Below are 20890 nucleotides of genomic sequence, written 5' to 3' on the forward strand. Positions count from 1 at the left end.
AAAACTTAGCTATGGCCTGCCACTGTAGGAACTCATTAAAGATCCACCTTAAGGCTGGAGAGATGCCTTAGTGGTTAAGTCACTTGCCTGTGAAGCCTAAGGACCCATATTCAACTCTTCAGATAACACATAAGCCAGATGCACAAGGTGACACAAGGGGATGCACGTGTCTGAAGTTTGAATACAGTGGCTGGAGGTCCTGGAGTGCCAGTTCTCTCTCTCTCTCTCTCTCATAAAAAATAAAATCCACCTTGGATCCCACTGTAGACCTGAATCAGAATTTTAATGAGATTTTCCAATAGATCTATATATACATTAAATTTTGAGAAACTCAAATCTAAAAAACCTAAGCTTGCTACTTTAAGTTTCAAGTTTAAAAAATTTATTATTTTTTATAACAAGGCCTCTTGCTGCAGCAGACAAACGTTTGCACCACTTTCTACATCTAGCTCATGTGGGTGGCTTGGGAACTGAACTCAGGCTGGCAGGCTTTGCAAGCAAGTGCCTTTAACCACAGTCATTTTCCCAGGCCCCACTTTTTAAAAAATGTATTTTATTTATTTGAGAGCGAGAGAGAGAGAATATGAATATGAACATGAATGGCTGTGTCAGGGCCTCCAGCCATTGCAAACAAACTCCAGATGCATGTGCCCCCTTGTGCATCTGGCTTATATGGGTCCTGGAGAATTGAAAGGGGATCCTTTGGTTTTGCAGGCAAATGCCTTAACCGCTAAGTCATCTCTCCGGCCCCCCCCCCACTTTAAGTTTCTAATCGCTTCCCTTACCACATCCAAACAGCTTTCATATATAATCATTTCTCTTAAAGGAAAATACAGCTTTTACAGCACAAAGATGACTAAAGCTCAAGGGATGGAGGAGCTCACCAAATGAAACCAATGTGGCTATGCAGGACATTTCCCAAGGCATTTGATTTCTGAAGACATTGGGTGGGGCTAGAGGGAGAAGTAGAAAAATAAGGAACAACAAAGATATCAAGAGTGACATGGGGAAGCCGGGCGTGGTGGTGCACGCCTTTAATCCCAGCACTTGGGAGGCAGAAGTAGGAGGATCGCAGAGATTTCAAGGCCATTCCAGGTCAGCCTGAGCCAGAGTGAGACCCTACCTCAAAAAACCAAAAGAGTGACATGGGGGATTGGGAGATGCCTCAGGGGTTAAAGGTGATTGCTTACAAAATCCTGGTTCAATTGCTTGGTACCTACTAAAAAGCCAGATACACCAAGTGACACATAAAACTGGAGTTCTTCTGCAGCAGCAGGAGGCCTTGAGCACCCAATACTTACTCGTCGGGGTGAGACACACACACACACATTTACAAGAGACATGGAATATAACAATACTTTCAGGAAAAGTAATGGCCAAAACCAACAGAATACACTGTAAAGACCATTTAAGACAGTCACAGGACTTACTAAGCTCATACTGAAGGGAACCATTGGAGGTAGGGACTGTTTGGGATAGATACATATTGAGAGAATGCAAAGAAAATGCCACAAGACAATTATTGCATCACCTGAAAAAATTGGGAGTATAAAATCATTGTTTAATAAGAGAATATCAATTTTTAATGATCTTAAGTTCATAACTATTTTGTTATATATAAATGAAAGATCACTTAGGCTGGGCATGGTGGCACACACCTTTAATCCTAGCACTTTGGAGGTAGAGGTAGAAGGATCACTTTGAGGGGGGTTCCAGGCCAGCCAGGGCTAGAGTGAGACCATGCCTCAAAAAAAAAAAAAAAAAAAAAAAAAAAAAACACCAAGAAAATTACATTTTTAACAGTTCAGAGAAACCTCTATTACATACAAATATATAGAGAATGTGCAGTTGATAAGTAAAGCAAATGGGATAGAATGTCAACAATGGGAGAATTTGGATAAAGCTGGTTTGAGATTTCTTTCAGCCCCATAGAATTAGCCAAGTTTCTGGAAACTGTGACCCAGTCAGATGCCCTACAGTCCTGACTGTCGCTTTATAGCCCAACCTGGCAGAGGGTTCCAGTTCATTAATGCCACCTCAGAATACAAGAGACCAAATCAGCAATGATATTTTTAGATGATTGTTAACTTTCTCTACTTTCGCCCTTCTATGCCAGCTCCTGTGGTTTTAAGCTGAGTCACTGTTGGAATTTTCTGAAGCTCCCTAGGAGCATCTAGGTCTGATGGCAGTGCTGGCAAAGGCAGCAGGGCCTGGCACTGGATGCCTGTATTACAAGACATCCTTCCGAGCTTGAGCTCTTCTGAAGTGGAATTAGTCCTGGACACCATCACCAAACACTTGTTATCTACTAGACTAGGGCTGCCTTTTCCAGCCTAAGATATATGGCTGTGTATCTGATCCTGAGGTTGCTTGTAGAGAATCCACCTGAAGGTAAAGGGCAAGAAAGGGAGAAAGCAACACTGAAAACAGACCCTTTACTTGTGACTCCAAATCTGCATATCTATGATAACCTCAGGTCAAGTGGTGACCTTCTGAGTATGGACTCTTTGGATGACTCTGGATCTCTTGGGTCCAAGGTAGTCTACCAGACATAGTACTTTACCTTAGTGCACTCCCACTCTTGATCCATTACCTACAGAGATAATGTACTCAAGTCCTATGGGAAGTGTGGTGGTTTGAATCATTCCCCCATAAACTCATGTGTTCTAGATGTTTGGTTGCAGCTGATACCAACTTTGGAGATGGAGCCTTGCTGGAGGAAGTGTGTTTCTGGGGGTGGAACTTGAGGTTTATAAAGCCCTAGCTTGTGAGTATTAGTTCGTCTCATTTTCTTGCTGCTGTTTTCTGCCTGCGGTGGCAAGGAGGTGATAGCCAGCCTCTACCTGTGCCATGCTTTCCCCTGCCATCATGAAGATTCCCCTCAAGACTATGAGCAAAAATAAATTCCTCCCACCTGCTTTTGTTTGGGTGTTGTTTTGTCCCAGCAGCAAGAAGGTAACAACAATAGAAAATCAGTACTCACAGCTGGACGTGGTAGCGCACGCCTTTTATCCCAGTACTCGGGAGGCAGAAGTAGGAGGATCACCAAGAGTTCGAGGCCACTCTTGAAACTACAGAGTGAATTCCAGGTCAGCCTGGGCCATAGACCCTACCTCAAGAAACCAAAAAAAAAAAAAAAAAAAAAATCAGTACCCAGACTGGAGTTGCTGCTGCTAGAAACCCAATTGTGTAGATTTTGATCTTTTGGAATTGACTTGTGGGAGGAATGTGGAAGGATTTGAAACCTTGGCCTAGGAGATGCCTTATAGTGCTGTAAGTAGAGCTTGACAGACCATTCTGGTCAGATGAAAGACCTAAATGCAGAAAATTGTGGACTATGATGTTTGTCTTATCAGGGGAAGAGAACTTTGTCCAGACTAAGTTAGAGGCAGTTTGTGCAAGAGACTAGCTGTGTTCTGTCTATGTCCTAAGAACTTGAGCAGGGTTGAGTTTACAAGAAATGGACTGGTGTGAGCAGATGGATATGGCACAGAAAGAAATGAAAGTTTTGAGCTACAGACTGCAGTCTGCTTCAGCCACAATTGTTTGCGAGACTATCATCATTGTTTTGGGCCAGTGGTTCTGTACTGGGACAGCAGGAAGAATCTTTTGAAAGTAGGGGAGCAGAATACTGAATGAGTTTTCTTGTTCTTCAAAGTCAGCTATAATTGTCCCCTGGATTGACAAATTTGGTAGCTGAAGAGATGGAATTAGAATCCCAGAGACTTCATCACTGGTTTTAGATGTCAGACTTGAAGCTATAAGGATCTGATGGTTGCCTTGTTTGTTTCAGATCTTGTATTGCAAAATCTTTCCTTGGCCTGTTGTCTTTTGTGGTATGAATGTTTACTCTGTTATTATGAGTTTTAGACTATGGGGATGCTTGGACAGTGTTGGGATTGATTTATGGGGAATTGTGTTTTGGTATTTTTTTCTCCTCGAAGTAGGGTTTCACTCTAGCCCAGGCTGACCTGGAATTCACTAGGTAGTCTCAGGTTTGGCTCAAACTCATAGTGATCCTCTTACCTCAGCCTCCAAAGTGCTAGGATTTAAGGCATGTGCCGCCACACCCAGCTTATGGGGACTTTTGGGAGAGATGGTTCAGTGGTTAAGGTGATTGACTGCAAAGCCTAATGACTGGGATTTGATTTCTCAATACCCATGTAAAGTTGGATGTACAAAGTGGCATACATTGGAGTTCATTTGCAATAACTAGAGGCCCTGGCACACCCAATTCTCTCTCTTCCACCTTCCCTCTCTCTGCTTACAAATATTTATAGATTGAGATGCTCATGAGTTTATGGGGGCCAGGGGCACAATGTGGTGGTTTGAATCACATCCCCCATAAACTTGTGTATTTTGAATGCTTGATCCCCAGCTGGGGGCAACTTTGGTGATAAAGCCTTGCTGGAGGAGGTGTGTTGTTGGGGGTAGACCTTGAGGTTTGTTAGTGAACAAAACTAACACTGCCAAGATAGGGATCTGTTGTTGCTGTTTTCTACCTGCTGTGGCAAGGTGGCCTCTGCTGTGCCATGCTTTCCCATGCCATCATGAAGCTTCTCCTTGACATTGTAAGCAAAAATAAACCCTTACCTGCCATCAGCTGCTTTTGATCAGGTGTTATATCCCAGAAATAAGAAGGTGACTACAACAGTAAGGCCAGCACATGCCCAATGATCTCACTGTTACACTGCTTCCTAGGTTTTCTCTTCTTTCTGCACTGGAAACTGTTCCCAAATAAGTGAACTAACTCCATAAAAAAACTCATGCTCCAATGTCTGATAAAACATGTGTAAGTCAATTGTCATGTCCTAGAAGTGACTAGGATTAAGAGAATCTTTAAGAATCTGGCCACCCAGATTGATCAATGCAAGAAAGAGGCATGATGGTAGAAAAACATTATTGGAAATAAGCAGCTAAAAAGTAACCAAAAAATAGCTGGGCATGGTGGTGCATGACTTTAATCCCAGCACTTGGGAGGCAGAAGTAGGACTGCTGTGAGTTTGAGGACACCCTGAGAATACAAAGTGAATTCCAGACTACAGTGAGACCCTACCTTGAAAAACAAAACAACAACAACAAAAAAACCCAACCAGAAAAAATGGGGGTTATAGCTCAGTGGCATAACATTTGGGTAGAATGCTCTGGGTTTCATCCCCAGTATTGCAATAAACTAAAAACCAACCCCAAAAAGAAAAACAACAAACAAATGGCTTAACACTCACCATTCATTCAACAAACATTTAGCAAACTGCCCTGAATCAGGCAGTGTGCTACATGTTGGATGTATAGTATTGGAGACTTGGGAACTGAGGCAAATCTATATGATAACTTAGTTGGGCCCAGGAAGTCCACAGTCTATGCAGGAGAGACCTGACTTTATTTTAAAAACTGTTCCAAGGGCTGGAGAGATGGCTTAGCAGTTAAGCGCTTACATGTGAGGCCTAAGGACCCTGGTTCGAGGCTCGGTTCCCCACGTCCCACGTTAGCCAGATGCACAAGGGGGCGCACGCGTCTGGAGTTCATTTGCAGAGGCTGGAAGCCCTGGCGCGCCCATTCTCTCTCTCTCCCTCTATCTGTCTTTCTCTCTGTGTCTGTCACTCTCAATTAAATAAATAAAAAATTAAAAAAAAAAAAAACTGTTCCAAAAAAGAATTTGGAAGAGGCTGGAGGTCAGACCCAAAATGCTGAAGACTCTCCTTATCATCTCAGGCTCATCTAAACTGTGGGGAACCTACAAATGACACAACACAAGGAACACTCCATCCACTGGTTAACAGTTAGGGTAGAAACTAGACAGGGAGAATGAGTTAATCCCATGAGACTCCTAAAAGAGAGTAGACAGGATGTATCCTCTGACATCCTTAGGCTGAGCATCTGGCTTGCCCACCTGACTTCTGTATAAAATACTCATTAGGAGTCCTTATTTCCAGGTCCCTCACAGTACATTTTAATCGTCACTACTCTCTTCCGTTGAGTATTGCCACACAGAAAGAAGTCACAAGAGAAAAGGCAAAAAGACAATTCCAGTGGGTGGTATAGCTCATGAACTGAGACTGAGGGGTAGGAACTTTTTGGTGAATACTCTCAACTTCAGAGACCTCATCAAGGGAGCCCAACACTTCTAGCTAAATATCTCCTGCACTTCATGTGAGATATCTAAGTCTTCTTTTGGGGGGGGGGGGTTCGAGGTAGGGTCTCACTCTAGCCCAGGCTAACCTGGAATTCACTATGGAGTCTCAGGGTGGCCTTGAACTCATTGCAGTCCTCCTACCTCTGCCTCCTGAGTGCTGGGATTACAGGCGTGTGCCACCATGCCCGGCTAAGTCTTCTTGTCTAACATATTACAATTATGGTTATAGGAATATAGGTTAAACAGGAAGTATGGAAGTTTTAGAAACGAAGAGGCCAGGGTTGGAATGCTGAGTTTACCAGTAGCTATACTACTTTTGTGACTCTGTAACTTCCACGAGCATTTTTCCTTATTTGTGCAAGCATTAAAATCATGTGATGTACTCCTCAGGATAGAAAGTGATCAATAAATGGCAGCTATTAGTTATTCCATTTTCCATCTAAGAATACTGAGGACAGCCTCCACATCCCTACTGTTTCCATTATAGAACTTAAGATAAGGAAGCAGGACAAGGATAGCCCTGGTTATATGCCATTGGGGGTCTCCATGAAAAGTTCGTTTTTGGTTTTTCGAGGTAGGGTCTCACTCTAACCCAGGCTGACCTGGAATTCACTAGAGTCTCAGGGTGGCCTTGGACTCACGGTGATCCTCCTACCTCTGCCTCCCAAGTGCTGGGATTAAAGGTGTGCACCACCAGGCCCAGCTGAAGAGTATGCTTTTAACATTCATCTTGCTTGAAATTCTTCCTCCCCAGTAAGGGGTAAGGACTACAAGAGAAGTACCATACAAAGTACCACATTCAAACCTATGCTGACCTTATAGGCACAGCTCTCAAAAAACTTTTAAAAATAAACAACAACAAACCTATACAGCAGAAGCACTTTGGTCCCTTATGAATGTTCTCCATGTGCCATTTCATGCTGTGAACTCAATGAAAGATTGTCCCAATGGAAAAAAAAAAATCCTCAGGAGTGAAAACAGACATCTCAATCAGAGCAATTATTGCTGTATTTGGTATATTTATCATCTATTTTTCCTTGGCAGTTATGGAGATCTCTTTTTTAAAAAGTATTTATTTATTTGACGAGAGAGAGAAGATAGAGGGGGGCAGGGAGATACTATAAACAGGCATACCAGGATCTTTTACCACTGCAAATGAACTCCAGATGCATTTGCCACTTTGTGCATCTGACTTTGTGTGGGCATTGGGTGATCAAACCTGGGCCAGCAGCCTTTGTGAGCAAGTGCCTTTAACCACTGCATCATCTCTTCAGTTTTATCATGGAGATTCCTTTTTAAAAATATTTTATATTTATTTATGTGAGAAAGAGAGAGAGCAAAAGAATGAGAATGTTAGGGCTTCCATCCACTGCTTACAAACTCCAGATGCATGTGCCACCTTGTGCATCTGGCTTACATGGGTCCTGGGGACTCAAACCTAGGTCCTTTGGCTTTTTAGGCAAGCACCTTAACCACTAAGCCATCTCTCCAGCCCACAGAGATTCTTAATGCCAACAAATTTACCCTATATACTGACAAACTACCTTCAGTGCTCCCAATGCAATGCCTGGCATATAACCAGTGTTTGATGTCTGCTGAATGAATGAATTTAGCTATCTTAAGTCAAGAGCCTTGCCCTTCAACCTTGCTCATCACACTGCCAAATATTTAAAGAGTGACAGAAGATAGTCAGATGTGAAGCTATAACTTCCTAGGCAGCATCACCAAACCAGAATCCAAGGAATAAACACAGGATATTGGGATGTCTATAAGGACAGCTCCCGAATTTCCTGAAGCTTCTGAATTATCTCCTTCCTTTGTGAAAAAACAACACAAAACAAAACAGAGTGAGTTAGAGTTCAGATGGGGAGGCAATGTAGGTACTGGAATGTGGGTTGCATGTTCTCATAGTGCTGGCGAGGGTGCACGATCTGAAACTGCAGCTGGCCAGTGGGAGAGCAGCATCCTACTCTAGTAGGCAGCACCCTTATGTGGGCTTTCAGAGAAGGCCCAGAATTCAGGGAAAGGAGATGGCTACTACTACCAGCTCCACAAACCAAGGACATGTGTGCTCTTAACTGTCGGAAAGGAAGAAATACCCATGCTAATCTTGCCCTCAACAAATTCATAGCACGGGGCTGTCCTGGGTCTTCATGAATTCTAAGGCTCAGGCTGCATTCCTCCCCTAATCCACAAAATCATGTAATATTTATCACTAAAGTGCTTGAGATGGAAAGTGAAGAAAAACATCCCTTCTTCAGAGACAAACAGCTACAAGATCAGGTTTTTTAAGTGGTGGGAAAGCTGGTAAAATTATGATTGGATCCAAGTATTCTTTCTTTTTGAGACAGATTCTTGCCCCCTTCTCAGTAGCTGGAGTCATAGGCACATACTACCATAGCCAAACTAGTTTTTACAGCCTAATTCCACCACTAATTTTTAGGCCAGGCTCTCTAAGCCCTAAACTAGACATAACTGAATTTCTATTGGCCCAAAGCAGTATTTTCGAAGCTACCTTGGTTCTTACTTCTCTTAGCTACAAAAGAAGGGCAACACTTCAATTTGATGACAGCACAAGTTAGACACTGATGACCACACACAAGTACCCATCTCCTGTGTGAGCTCTTCTGTCTTTTGCTCAGGTACTGTGGGAGTGGGGATAGGATAAGATTGGCTTCAAAGAATATACAAAAGAAATTACTGTGGCCTTTAAGCCAAGGTCCAGGAAAAGGACATTAACTAGTGACACCACACTTCCTGGCCCAGGGGAATAGAGCACATATCAACCTTTCTAGAAAAGCTTGAGTCAGCTGAAAGGCAGTACTTCAAGAGGTCTCCACCTTAACCTGCAGGTAGTTAATTAAGACAAGTTCCTCCAAATACACAACCCAATTAAAAAAAATTAACCTTCCTTCACTAAGTGGGATTTTACCAAAACAAACGGGCATTAAAATGCCTAACAGACAAGAATCCCAAGCTCTGCAAAGCATTCTAAAAAAAGACCTGCGGCAAACAGGGTGGAGGCCAGCAGTACCTTGCTACCATGACTGTTGATTCCTAGACCAGGGAAGTAGGAAAGGTCAGATGATTCTCAGTGTAACTTCACTGTCAGTATCAACAGCAAATGGCTGCACCCCAGAAGCCTTACTTTCCATTTTCCTATAAAGTCTGTTGCCTATTGCATCTCAACCTTTTGACTAAAACCATATACTGTATCTGTTCTGATCAGTTTAAAATCTGCTGCCAATATTTGTTATTATAAAGGAAAATATGTAGGCTTCAAGTATTATTGTAGCATTTAAGTTTCATTTCCTCCTGAGTACTCACTCTTAAGACTTGTATCTATCTGGTCAACCTTCCCCTGAGTAAAAGAGCAAAATAAACAGAAAACAAGAAGGTCTGAGCAAATGCAATTCAAAGGTTCAAGAAGTCCCTTCAATTCAGCCCCAACAAATTCTACCAAGCAGACAAGGAATCCTAAAGGGGAGTGGCTCTTCTTTCATCTATCTATTAGAGAGGGGAGGGGGAGGAAATAAAGAATATGAATGTGAGAGTGAATGCAGAAAAAAAAAGGGCCTCTGAAGCTGGTAGTTACCCCACCCTGCTTACCCTGCCTACTACCTTTCTAGGATCAATGTTTTTAACCTTATGTTAAGGAAATTCCAACATTCAAGCATTACTCAGCCTCACCTGAGGTTAAAATCCTTTCTTTCCTTTCCCTTCCCATGACTCAGGGATCACTCAGCTTTCACATACAGCTCCTTAGTTTTAAGAGCTACTAAGAAATAGAAGCTAGTTACATAGTAATCAGACCCTTAAATCCCCTCCCCCACATAAAAGTGTTTTGCTTCATCATCTCTAGACAGGCCTGGGCACCAGGGGTTTGGCTGGCTCATTTCTGCATAAGGCTATAACCTTGGGGACTTTTCTCAGGGCCACCCCAAGTGTAAACTAATATCTCCAGGGAATGTATCAGGGTAAGTGGAAAAGCTATGCTCATCTTTAGGAGCTGCCATCTGTCCTGCCACACTCACAGCTACCATTTCCATTTCTTGCAAAACAGCTCCATGTTGTGTGAAGGTGGGGGTATGATACAAAGGGGAATAGAACAACTGTTGCTTTGCTCACCACCCCATGCGTCCCCTCCCCCAGCCACCTAATTTTCTGGCACTCACCCGAGTGTGTGCTGCTCTGGGCTGAGGAATCTGAGTCCTGAGTGCTCCAGGGTCGGTCCCAGCCGGTCAGACTGAGGGACTGCAGGCCAAGGCACAAGTCATTTGCATCTGGGAGGCCACGGGAAGATTCTTGCGCAGAGGTGGGGAAAAGCATCCTGCTTGTAACTGCTTCTTCCGAGTCCTGGAAGTCTGCTTTGGACAGGAGGATAGCAGAAACCCCAGAGTTAAGGGCTGTTTTTTTCCTAACACTATCAACAATAAATATCACTAATAGTTTCCCCAGGTTCAGGGGCCAGGTATCCAAGCTGGCTCAACGTGCAGCAACTGCCTCTGCACTTTTGGGGGCGTTGGAGCAAGCAAGAGCAGTTGCCACATAGCCCCCTCCCCACACACCCCTATCCCGTCTGCATTACAGACTGGGCAGCATGTGATCAGGCTGCTGATGCTTCCCGCTGCCAGTGACATCAGCCGGCTGAGCCCTGCGATACAGCAGCAGCGGCATCATCCCTCACAGATCGGGGGAGGAGCAGGAGGGGACAACAACAGGGAGGAGACTTGCCTCCCAGGGAAAAGACAGCACAAGAGCTACTTGAAATAGTCCGGGTGCAGTGCTGCTAAGTCAGGGTTGCAAGGCAGACCCCTCCCGTCTCCAGCAATGGTGGCCAGGCTGCCCTCAGGCAAGACTGAAGTCCTCTCTGCTGACAGGCAAGCTAAAACCAAAGCAGTGGACTGTCTGCTTGTGCAGCTCTGCCCTCCTGCCCCTCCCTGCCCCTCCCTCACCCTCCCTCTGCTCTCCACCCCCAAACCCAAAAACACTCTAGTCCTGGACTCCCTCCAGCTGCTGGCTCAAGCCCTGGCTTTGCAGCCTAATGCAAAGCTTCACAATCCTGCTGGCAAGTGCTCCAAGTGGCCCCTGAGCAGCACCCTGACACAGCAGTGTTTGCCCCTGAGGAATGGGATAACCTTCAGAGAAACAGTACACTTGGACCCTGAGGAATAACACCTGGTGCTCCAGGCTTGTCTGAGAACAGCTCATCACGAGAAAACGGGTCAGCTTTGGTAAAAGGGAGGGAGAGTTATCAGGCTGTTTCAGGTACATCGCACAGGGCATGGCCCACAAGCCACACACCAGAGTGATACCTGCTGTCACTAGGAAAATCTGCATTCCTAAGCTCCATAACACCAACAGAATGGGCATCAGACCTAAGGACCCAGCTCTTCTCCCTCTAGCAACTAAAGGCACTGACTGAGGCAGTGTCTGACAGACCACAACAAGTCAAACACTCTCAGAAACTCCTATAATACCCAGAAGTCCCTGCTCAGGGGCTCACATCACCCTGCTCTGTCGGTACTATTTCTCCTTTCATCCGGGCCTCTGTAAGCATCACTAATACCCTTAATTGCCATAATTTCTCTCAGAGGTGACTGCCCAGAACCAAGAACCTACTTCAGTCACTGAACTCCTCACAGCTCCAGCAACAAAGAGCAGTAAAGTCCAACTTTTAGAGCTTCTGTCATTTCCTCTTTACCATCATCTCCTTCTGAATAAGTCCTTTTCCAATATGGACCCCCACACACACTAGGCTTCTTCCCATAAAGGATAAGGGGAGGGCAACAGTCACACCTGCACCAGGCAGGCAGCACTCCATCTGCCTGTTCTCTGTTGCAAGAAGAAGCAAGCAGATGTGGAAAGCACGTGCACCTGGGACCTCCCAGGGCAGGGTCTGAACCAGGCGAGAGAGAGATGGGCTAGTGCTGTTAGTCACAGGAACATCTAGTCAGAGCAGCATATCCTGAGCATACTCAGACACAGATTCTGGAGGGGAAGTCTGTGGGAGGGGCTCCTCCCTTCAGAGGATTTTTTTTTTTTAAGCTCTGCTGCTGTGTCATCGCTCCATGATTTCCCTGTCTGGCTGTAGACACTCTGCTTGCTCCCTGTCTGTGTCTGTCAAAGCTGTGTTGTCACCACTGTACAGGCTGAAGAAAAACTCACCCATATCGGACCTAGCCCTATCCTATTCTCTCTTACTTCTGCCTATGTCCACTCTTCCCCCAAGCAAATAATATGCTGTCAGATTAATCCACATTTTAGTTACAAAATAAAATGCTTCCTTTCAAAACAACTACAACACTCATGCTGGAGAGACAGCTCAGCGGTTAAGGTGCTTGCCTGCAAAGACAAACGACCCAGGTTTGACTCCCCAGGACCCATGTAAGCCAGATGCACAAGGGGGTGCATGCTTCTGGAGTTCGTCTGCAGTGGCTGGAGGCCCTGGTGCACCCATTCTCTCTCCCTCACCCCTCCCTCTTTCAAATAAATAAAAATAAAATATTTGAACAAAACACACAAACAAAAATCCCAAACTACACTTAAGTAACTATTCCCACCTAAACTAGGAATGCACAGAATTCTATCTACCCTAAACTAAAGGCATCTTGCCGGCATCTATTGTTCAAAAGTAGCCATTCTTTCTGTACTTTTAAAATCTGAGCAAATGTATATATACTGTATCCCAAGCAAAGAGAATTGAATAGGCTATGTGTGACAGACTAGTAACATCAGCATCACCAGGAGCCCATTTGAAATCCTAAATTCCAGGCCATACTTGAGACTTATGGAATCGATTAGCATTTTCGAAAGATTCTCAGTTGATATGTGTGCACATAAAAGTCCGAGCAGTACTGATCAACAGAACTAGAACCTTCCACCCTGAACTGTAAAACCACCCAAGGGCTTATTGGCCACGTGCACCCAGAACCTTATGAACTATCTATGGCACAATTCTACTTTCACCTCAGAAACCTCACTTCACACCTCAGTTTTAGCTTTAGCGAGACACTAATTCACATGAAGGTTTTTACTACCACTGTAGGATAAAACACACACACACACACACACAAAAACAAACAAACAAACAAACAAACAAACAAAAAAAAACAGTGGAGGCCATACTATTAAACTTTGGTAGGGGAATCTGGGAATCAGGTAGCTTTGACATCTCACAGATCTTGCTTTGCTCACCAGAAATATGAACATGTAACTTCATCATGATTTGATCTTTCTGAGTATCTTTTTACCTGTAAAGGGGCAATAGCACCTACCCTTTCAAGTGTTTGAAAGACAAAGTATTTTACGCTTGAAAGAGAAAAGGGGCAAGTACAGTACTATGGCTAAACGTGTCAACAGAAACCGTGAGACAAACGAGAAGGCATGGCCTTTATATCCTCATTTAGCTTAAAAAAAAATACATAAAGCTGCCTTTCAAAATGCTCCCTGAATCCATTCTCTTTAAACTTACCCATTCTGCTCCATAGAGAAGCAGTCAACATGGGCTACCATGCACAGTGTCAAAGGGCCTAATGAGCAAAGGTTATCTTTAATTTTCAGGTTTGTATTGCTGGTAGAAATCACCTAATCAAAATCAGCTTTTTTTGGGGGGAGGGTTTATTTTGGTTACAAACTCGAGGGGGAAGCTCCATCATGGCAGGGGAAGACGATGGCATGAGCAGAGGGTAGACAACCCCCTGGTCAACATAAGGTGGACAACAGCAAAAGGAGAGTATGGCAAACACTAGCAAAGGGGGAGCTGGTTATGACACTCATGAGCTGGGAACCTAACATTCAGAACACCTAAGTTTATGAGGGACACCTGAATCAAACCACCACATTCCACTCCTGGCCCGCATAAACTGATAACCATACATGATGTAAAATGCAATGCATTTATCCAACTTTGAAAGTCCCCACAGTTTTTATCAATTCCAATGATGTTTATACATCCCCATAATCCAAGGCCTTTTAGCTGAGCCATAATATCAAAAAATAACATCAAAAAAACCCATACTGGCACAGAATAAACATCCACCCTGCAAAAGATGGCATCGGGCATAACAAAAGAAATATTCAGTCAATACAAGATTTAAAACAACCAGGGCAAACATTGAACTCTGTAGCTTTAAGTCCAACAATTCTAGTCAGCAACCTAACCAGCAACAAGTCTATGGAGTTCCAATTCTGCCCCTCCAGTTAGGCTACTCACAGTCCTAGAAAACTTCATGGTCCCGGCATCTCCACTGCCCTTGGAGGGATATGGTACAGAAAAAAAAAAAAAAAAAATGAAATCTTTGGGCCTAAACCTGAAAATTATTTGAGAGATTACAACCGTTGAGATTGGGCCAGCTGACCTGCACTGGGGCAACAGGAAGAATGTAGGCTCTTTTGAAGGGGCCTGAGTGCTCAAGGAGTGTCCTGTTCTTCAAAGGTTGCTTTACCCCCCTCCCCCAGATTAACAAACTGGCACCCTACCTGGTATATGGAGTATAAAAATTCAGGAAAGAGAGTCATTGAGTTTGCAACGTGGTCTTGAGTTTTGGAAATGGCCATGGGCAGTGTGAAGCAGGTTTGCTGGATGCCTGCATGGAGACCCCATGGAGCCAAAAGGATGAACCCGTAGATTACAGTGGAGATGCCGGGGCTGCTAAGGAAAGCTGTTTCCCTTTGAAAATACATGGGTACTGGGGAATTGAACCTGGGTCCTTAGGCTTTGCAGGTAAGTGCCTTAACCACTAAGCAATCTCTCCAGTCTGTTGTTATTTATTTTTTGTAAGGTAGGGTCTCACTCTAGCTCAGGCTGACCTGGAATTCACTACATAGTCTCATGATGGCCTCAAACTCATGGTGATCCTCCTACCTCTGCATCCCAGTTGCTGAGATTAAAGGCATGTGCTACCATAGCCTATTGAATATTCTTTTTTTTTTTTTTTTTTTTTTGAGGTAGGGTCTCACTCTAGCTCAGGCTGGCCTGGAATTTACTATGTAGTCTCAGGGTGACCTTGAACTTGTGGAGATCCTCCTATCTCTGCCTCCTGAGTGCTGGGATTAAAGGCGTGCACCATCATGCCTGGCTCCAGTTGAGTATTTTTTTTTATTAAATTATTTTTATTAGTTTTCTATTCAGCAAATACAGGCAGTTTGGTACCATTATTAGGCTCATCCATGACCTACCTCCTCCCCAATGGGCCCTCCTTGTTGAGGTATATGGGTCATGCATTGTGTAGTTAGCCCACAATTATTGGTATGATAAATGTCTCTGCATATCATGACCCAACATGTGGCTCTGACTTTATTCAGATGGACAATCCTGACAAATGAACTTGGAAACTACACTTAATATTTGAGGGTAGCAGGCCAGACACTAACAAAACAAAATAAAATCTGTCCCCTCTTGACATTTTTTTCCCCCTCGCTTTGTGTAAGCATGTTCACCTAAGGGGTGGAGACCAGGGGTTGACACTGGGTGTGTTCCTCCTCTAATGCTCTCCACTTTACTTAAGGAAGCAGTCCGTCTGTCACGTGACTCCAGAAACTGCTGACTCAGTCTAGCTGGCCAGTTTGATCTGGAGATCCCTTGTCTCAGCCTCCTGAATACTGAGATACAGACAGACCACCATACCCACTTGGCAGTAAGGTGGGGGCTAGGGAACCTAACTCCAGTTTTCACAGTTGCGGGGCAAGCACTTTATGCACAAAGCCATCTCTTGTGCTCCTGTTTCTCATTTTCAACAAGCATACCATTCTAGTCTGTATAGCAACCACACTAAGTTCTTTTTTGTTGAGGTAGGGTTTCACTCGAGTCCAGGCTGACCTGGAATTCACTCTATATTCTCAGGGTGGCCTCAAACTCACAGCGATCCTCCTATCTCCACACTGAGTTCTTTAACCAATCTCTGCTCCATTTCTAATTTCAGTCTCTGGGAATAACAAAGACAAGACATTGAGTCATTTGTCTACATAATATTCTTCAAAATAATTGAGTGACTTTGTAGTCAGGTGAGAATATTAAAATTAATGTTTATGGTAGCTGTTTCTGGGTGTGTAAATATGTACATGTGTATGCACGTACATACACATGCCACAGTGCGTATGTGGAGGCAAGAACAACTAACAGTTTTTGGATTGGTCTTCACGTTCCACCTTTGTTGTTCATAAGCTTCTGGCAAATTCTCAAAGTGGGAGTCTCAACTCACCTTCCTGCTGCAGGTACACTGGGAACTGCAGGAGACTGCTGTAGCTTCTGGCTTTTACATGGGGTCTAAAAGTCTGAACTCTGATGCTCAACATTGTACACATCAAGATTCCCAGCTCTGATGGTTCTTATTGATCATTTAAATAGTATAGTTTGATCTAATGGGTTGCCTGTTACCTTCTTTGTTTTCCCCTCCCTCAGGCCCCTTACACTGAACCTCCTTTTCATTTTTTATTCTTTTGATTTGAGGTAGGGTCTTGCTGTAGCCCAGGCTGACCTCAAACTCATGGTGATCCTACTTTTACTTCTTGAGTGTTAAGATTAAAGGCTAAACCTCCCCCCTTCTTTCCCATTAGACCCTTTTCTACTTTTTGCTTTTTTTTCTTGGTAGTCTTCTACTATCCATGATATGTTCTTAAAACTAGCAAGCCATGGGACTGGAGATAGGGCTTAGCAGTCAAAGGTGCTTGCCTGCAAAGCTTAAGGACCCAGGTTCAATTGCCCAGTACCCACATGAGCCAGACGCACAAGGTGGTCTCAAGTTAGTTTGCAGTGACTAGAGGCCCTGGCACGCCCATTCTCTCTCTCTCTCCCCCTCAAATCAATAAAATATATTTTAAAACTAGCAAGCCAATAGAGTAGCATTTCTAAGAATTTTGTTTAAGACTAGCTCTCCCCATGTAGCCCAGGCTGGCACTGAGCCTCAACTTGCTGGAGTTACAGGTATGTATCACCATCCTGGACCCAAAATTTGCTTTTTTTTTTTTTTTTTTTTTGGTTTTTTGAGGTAGGGTCTCACTCTAGCCCAGGCTGACCTGGAATTCACTATGGAGTCTCTGGGTGGACTTGAACTCATGGCAATCCTCCTACCTCTGCCTCCTGAGTGCTGGGATTAAAGGCGTGTGCCACCACGCCCGGCTCAGAACTTGCATTTTTTAAAGATATTTTTATTACCTGTAAGCAAAGAGAGAGAGGGAGACAGACAGAATTGGCATGCCAGGGCTAGTGGCTGCAAAACTCCAGATGCATGTGCCACTTTGTACATCTGGCTTTACATAGGTACTGGGGAACTGAACTCAGGTCATTAGGTTTTGCAGGTAACTGCCTTAACCTCTGAGCCAGCTCTCCAGCTTTCTAACAAACTTCCAGGTGGTATCAGTACTATTGCCCTGCTGACCTGTTTGAGCTCAACATAGTCATATTCTAAATTAGTTCTTTTTTAAGCTTTCTACCCCCAAATCTCTCTTCTAGGTAATCTGCGCCATCCTGACTCAGCACTCCCTTCTTCACTGTATCCACCCTGCCAAGCAATCACCATTATGGTTCCCTGTTACCTCTCAGATCAAAACCGCTCCTCAGGTCTTGGCTAACTTTTTAACCTTCTCTCACACTATTCACCAAACATAAAAGGCTAAATGTGCGTTAATCACAACCCTTTAGAAGTTTATACTCTAGAAAAGGATTTATTGTTAATCTAAGTGTTTATAAGTGGAACACTTCAAAAGACAAACAAGGGCTGGGGAGAGAGTTCAGTTGGTAAAGTGCTTACAAAAAGCAAGTACAGCTACCTGAGTTTAGATTCCCAGAACCCAAGCAAATCTGGAGCATCAGTAATCTCAGCTCTCCTACAGGGAGATGAGTACCGGAGAGTATCAGTTCACATGCCAGCCTGGCTTTTGAAGCTGTAAACAAGAGACCTTGCCTCAAACAAGACAGGGGCAAGGACCTACACTGTTTTGTGCCTTCCACATTTATAGCCCACTCTGTCACTCACTCACTCTCTCACATACGCATCATGCACATAAGAAGATGGTAGTATTATTTGTATAAAAATAGAATAAAAAGGTAATGCAGGTTAGAATAGTCAAGGGGTACTGCCTAACAATTTTAACTGGTTACTATGCTATATTCTTAAGGTATAATAATTATTATAATTAGGTATAACAAGTAACACTGAATTATTTTAATCTTGACTGCTTTTAATAATCTTCAAATTTGTATATTATTGCTAACTAGTCTCTAACAGTTCTTAAATACTCACAGATTTAGATTTTACTTTTTAAAACAATATTGATTTGGGAGAGGGAAGAGAAGAGGAACAGAGGGAGGGAGGAAGAGAAAGAGAAAATGGCTATACCAGGGCCTCCTGCTGCTGCAAATGAACTTGAGACACATGCACATGCTCTACTCGTCTGGCTTGATGTAGGCACTGGTGAATCAAATCTGGCCCATCAGGCTTTGCAAGCAATTCTTTTAACCACTGAGCCATCTCTTCAGCCCTCAATTTTACTTTTTAAATAAAAGTCCAGAAGTAAATGATATTTCAAAGACAGTGCTGCTTGAAGTAGTTGAAACACCAGCATTTGGGGTCACAGTAGCTAATAGCAACTGCCACAAGCCTGTAATGGACTACATTAATAGTCAATTTGAGGCCTGCCTAAATGCAGAATCTTGAGTGACTAGGGTAGATACCTTGCAATACAGTATGAAGTGACTTATACTTCATTACTCCTTGAGGACATGGACTTATATGGGTATTGAGTTTAAGAAACATTTAAATGAAAAATTGACTATCACTTATTGTCAAAGCAGACATGCTTCCACTGGAGAAACAACAACTTAAAAGATGAATAATGAAATAATTAAATATGAAATTGAAGTGTTTTCTCTCATAAAATGTAGAAGTTATACAGCAATCCAGGGCCTGAGTATGAGTTTCTAAAATGCTATGAATAAGCTTGTTAAAAGATAATATTATTACCACTATGCCTACTACTGTAACAGGTAAACACTGAAGTTAATGAAAAAGGGGTAACAGAAGCAGTGTAGTGTCTTTGGGGTAGTAGTACTAAGGATAAAATGGTAAATACTGTGACTTTACAATTACATGATATATACTCATGGGGCTGGACAGATGGCTCAGCAGTTAAACACATTTGTTTGCAAAGCCTAAGAATTTGGGTTTGATTCCCCAGTATCCACACAAAGCCAGATACATCTGAAGTTTGTCTGCAGTGGCAAGAGGCCCTGGTGAGTCCATATATATTCTCTTTCTCTCTCTCTGCTTATAAATAAATGAATAAAAGTTAGAAAAAATAACTGATGGGTTGGAGCAATGGTTTAGTGGTTAAGGCTCTTGCCTGCAAAGCCTAAGGACCCAGGTTCAATTCCCCAGTACCCATGTAAGCAAGATGCACAAGATGGTCCATGTGTTTGGAGTTTGTTTGCAGTGGCTATAGGCCCTGGTGTGCCCATTTTCTCTCTCCCAAATAGATAATTTTTTTAAATTAAATTTTAAAAAACTTTTAAAGAAAAAATAACTGATGGAGGCTGAAGCTGCATTCCAACAGTACTATGAGCAAATGAAAAAGAATTTGCAAACACAGCAAATAAAAAAATGTAGTCTGAGAATGAGAAAGCAAACTGGGAGACTTGACAATATATTTTTGAACAACAGAACTCTGAGAATCTTGGAAAATAAACAAGGAAGGGAGGATCCTTTAAACTCCATTGACTAGTACTCACATAATACTTGCAAATATGCCATCTCATCTTACACATCAGTATTTGTTTAATCTGTTTGGACAATTTTCACTAGTTTAAAATTTTTTCCTCTGGTTTTATTCATAATAATGAATTTAACTGCATCATAAAAATTATTTTGCTGTTGATCTTGGAGATTAAGATGCCTTCAGTTATCTAGGGTGTTATGTACTTAGCTAACAGTTCTTTTTTTTTAATTTTTTTTGTTTATCTTTATTTATTTATTTGAGAATGACAGAGAGAGGAAGAGGCAGAGAGAGAGAGAGAGAGAAGAGAGAGAATGGGCGCACCAGGGTCTCCAGCCACTGCAAACGAACTCCAGACGCATGCATCCCCTTGTGCATCTGGCTAACGTGGGTTCTGGGGAATCAAGCCTGGAACCAGGGTCTTTAGGCTTCACAGGCAAGCGCTTAACTGCTAACCCATCTCTCCAGCCCAACAGTTCTTAATGTCATTCAATATTCCCTTTTTTTTTAAAATTAAGCAAATGTCTTCAATTTAATGCAAAATAATATTTTACTGTTGCATAATCATGTTCTGGTAGTTTGTTTACAAGTTATTCCAAAGTAAAAGGACTGTAGAAGGCTTTTACTTGGGATAAATTGCCATAATGTGATGCAAAGTATATTTCTGTATCATAACACAAAGGTTCAATTCAATGCAGCATGTGCAGTAGTGTAATTTGGTCTAACACAACTGACCTTATTTTTCACATTTGCATTGTTTAAAGATAGAAATGAAAACAAAACTCCCTATGTTTACAGTGTTCCTAGAACTTCTTTTGAGAGAGAGAAAGCGCATGTGTGTGCGCACGAGTGAGCGAGAGCGCACACGAGTGCCTCAGCCACTGCAATCTAACTCCAAATGCTCATACCACCTAGTGGGCATGTGTGACCTTGCACTTGCCTCACCTTTGTGCATCTGGCTTATGTGGGATCTGGAGAGTTGAACATGGGTCCTTAGGCTTCGCAGGCAAGCGCCTTAACCACTAAGCCATCTCTATCCCCCTAGAC

At 43.1% G+C, this 20890-nt stretch overlaps 1 protein-coding gene across 4 annotated transcripts in view; it reads right to left on the reverse strand.

Annotated features, from left to right (window-relative positions):
• The window catches only part of Cpeb1 (cytoplasmic polyadenylation element binding protein 1), a 117699-nt gene that overhangs the window by 20648 nt on the left and 76161 nt on the right, over positions 1–20890 (reverse strand). For 2 of the 4 annotated variants that reach the window (XM_004658217.2, XM_004658215.2), the window contains exon 3: positions 10309–10497. In XM_004658217.2, coding sequence (XP_004658274.2) covers positions 10309–10497 — 189 coding nt within the window. Of the gene's footprint in view, positions 1–10308; positions 10501–20890 lie in introns of all 4 variants that reach the window. The other 2 variants (XM_045146460.1, XM_004658216.2) reach the window with 1 other exon arrangement.

This window comes from Jaculus jaculus, chromosome 3 (genome assembly GCF_020740685.1).
Source record: "Jaculus jaculus isolate mJacJac1 chromosome 3, mJacJac1.mat.Y.cur, whole genome shotgun sequence".
Lineage (NCBI taxonomy): Eukaryota > Metazoa > Chordata > Mammalia > Rodentia > Dipodidae > Jaculus > Jaculus jaculus.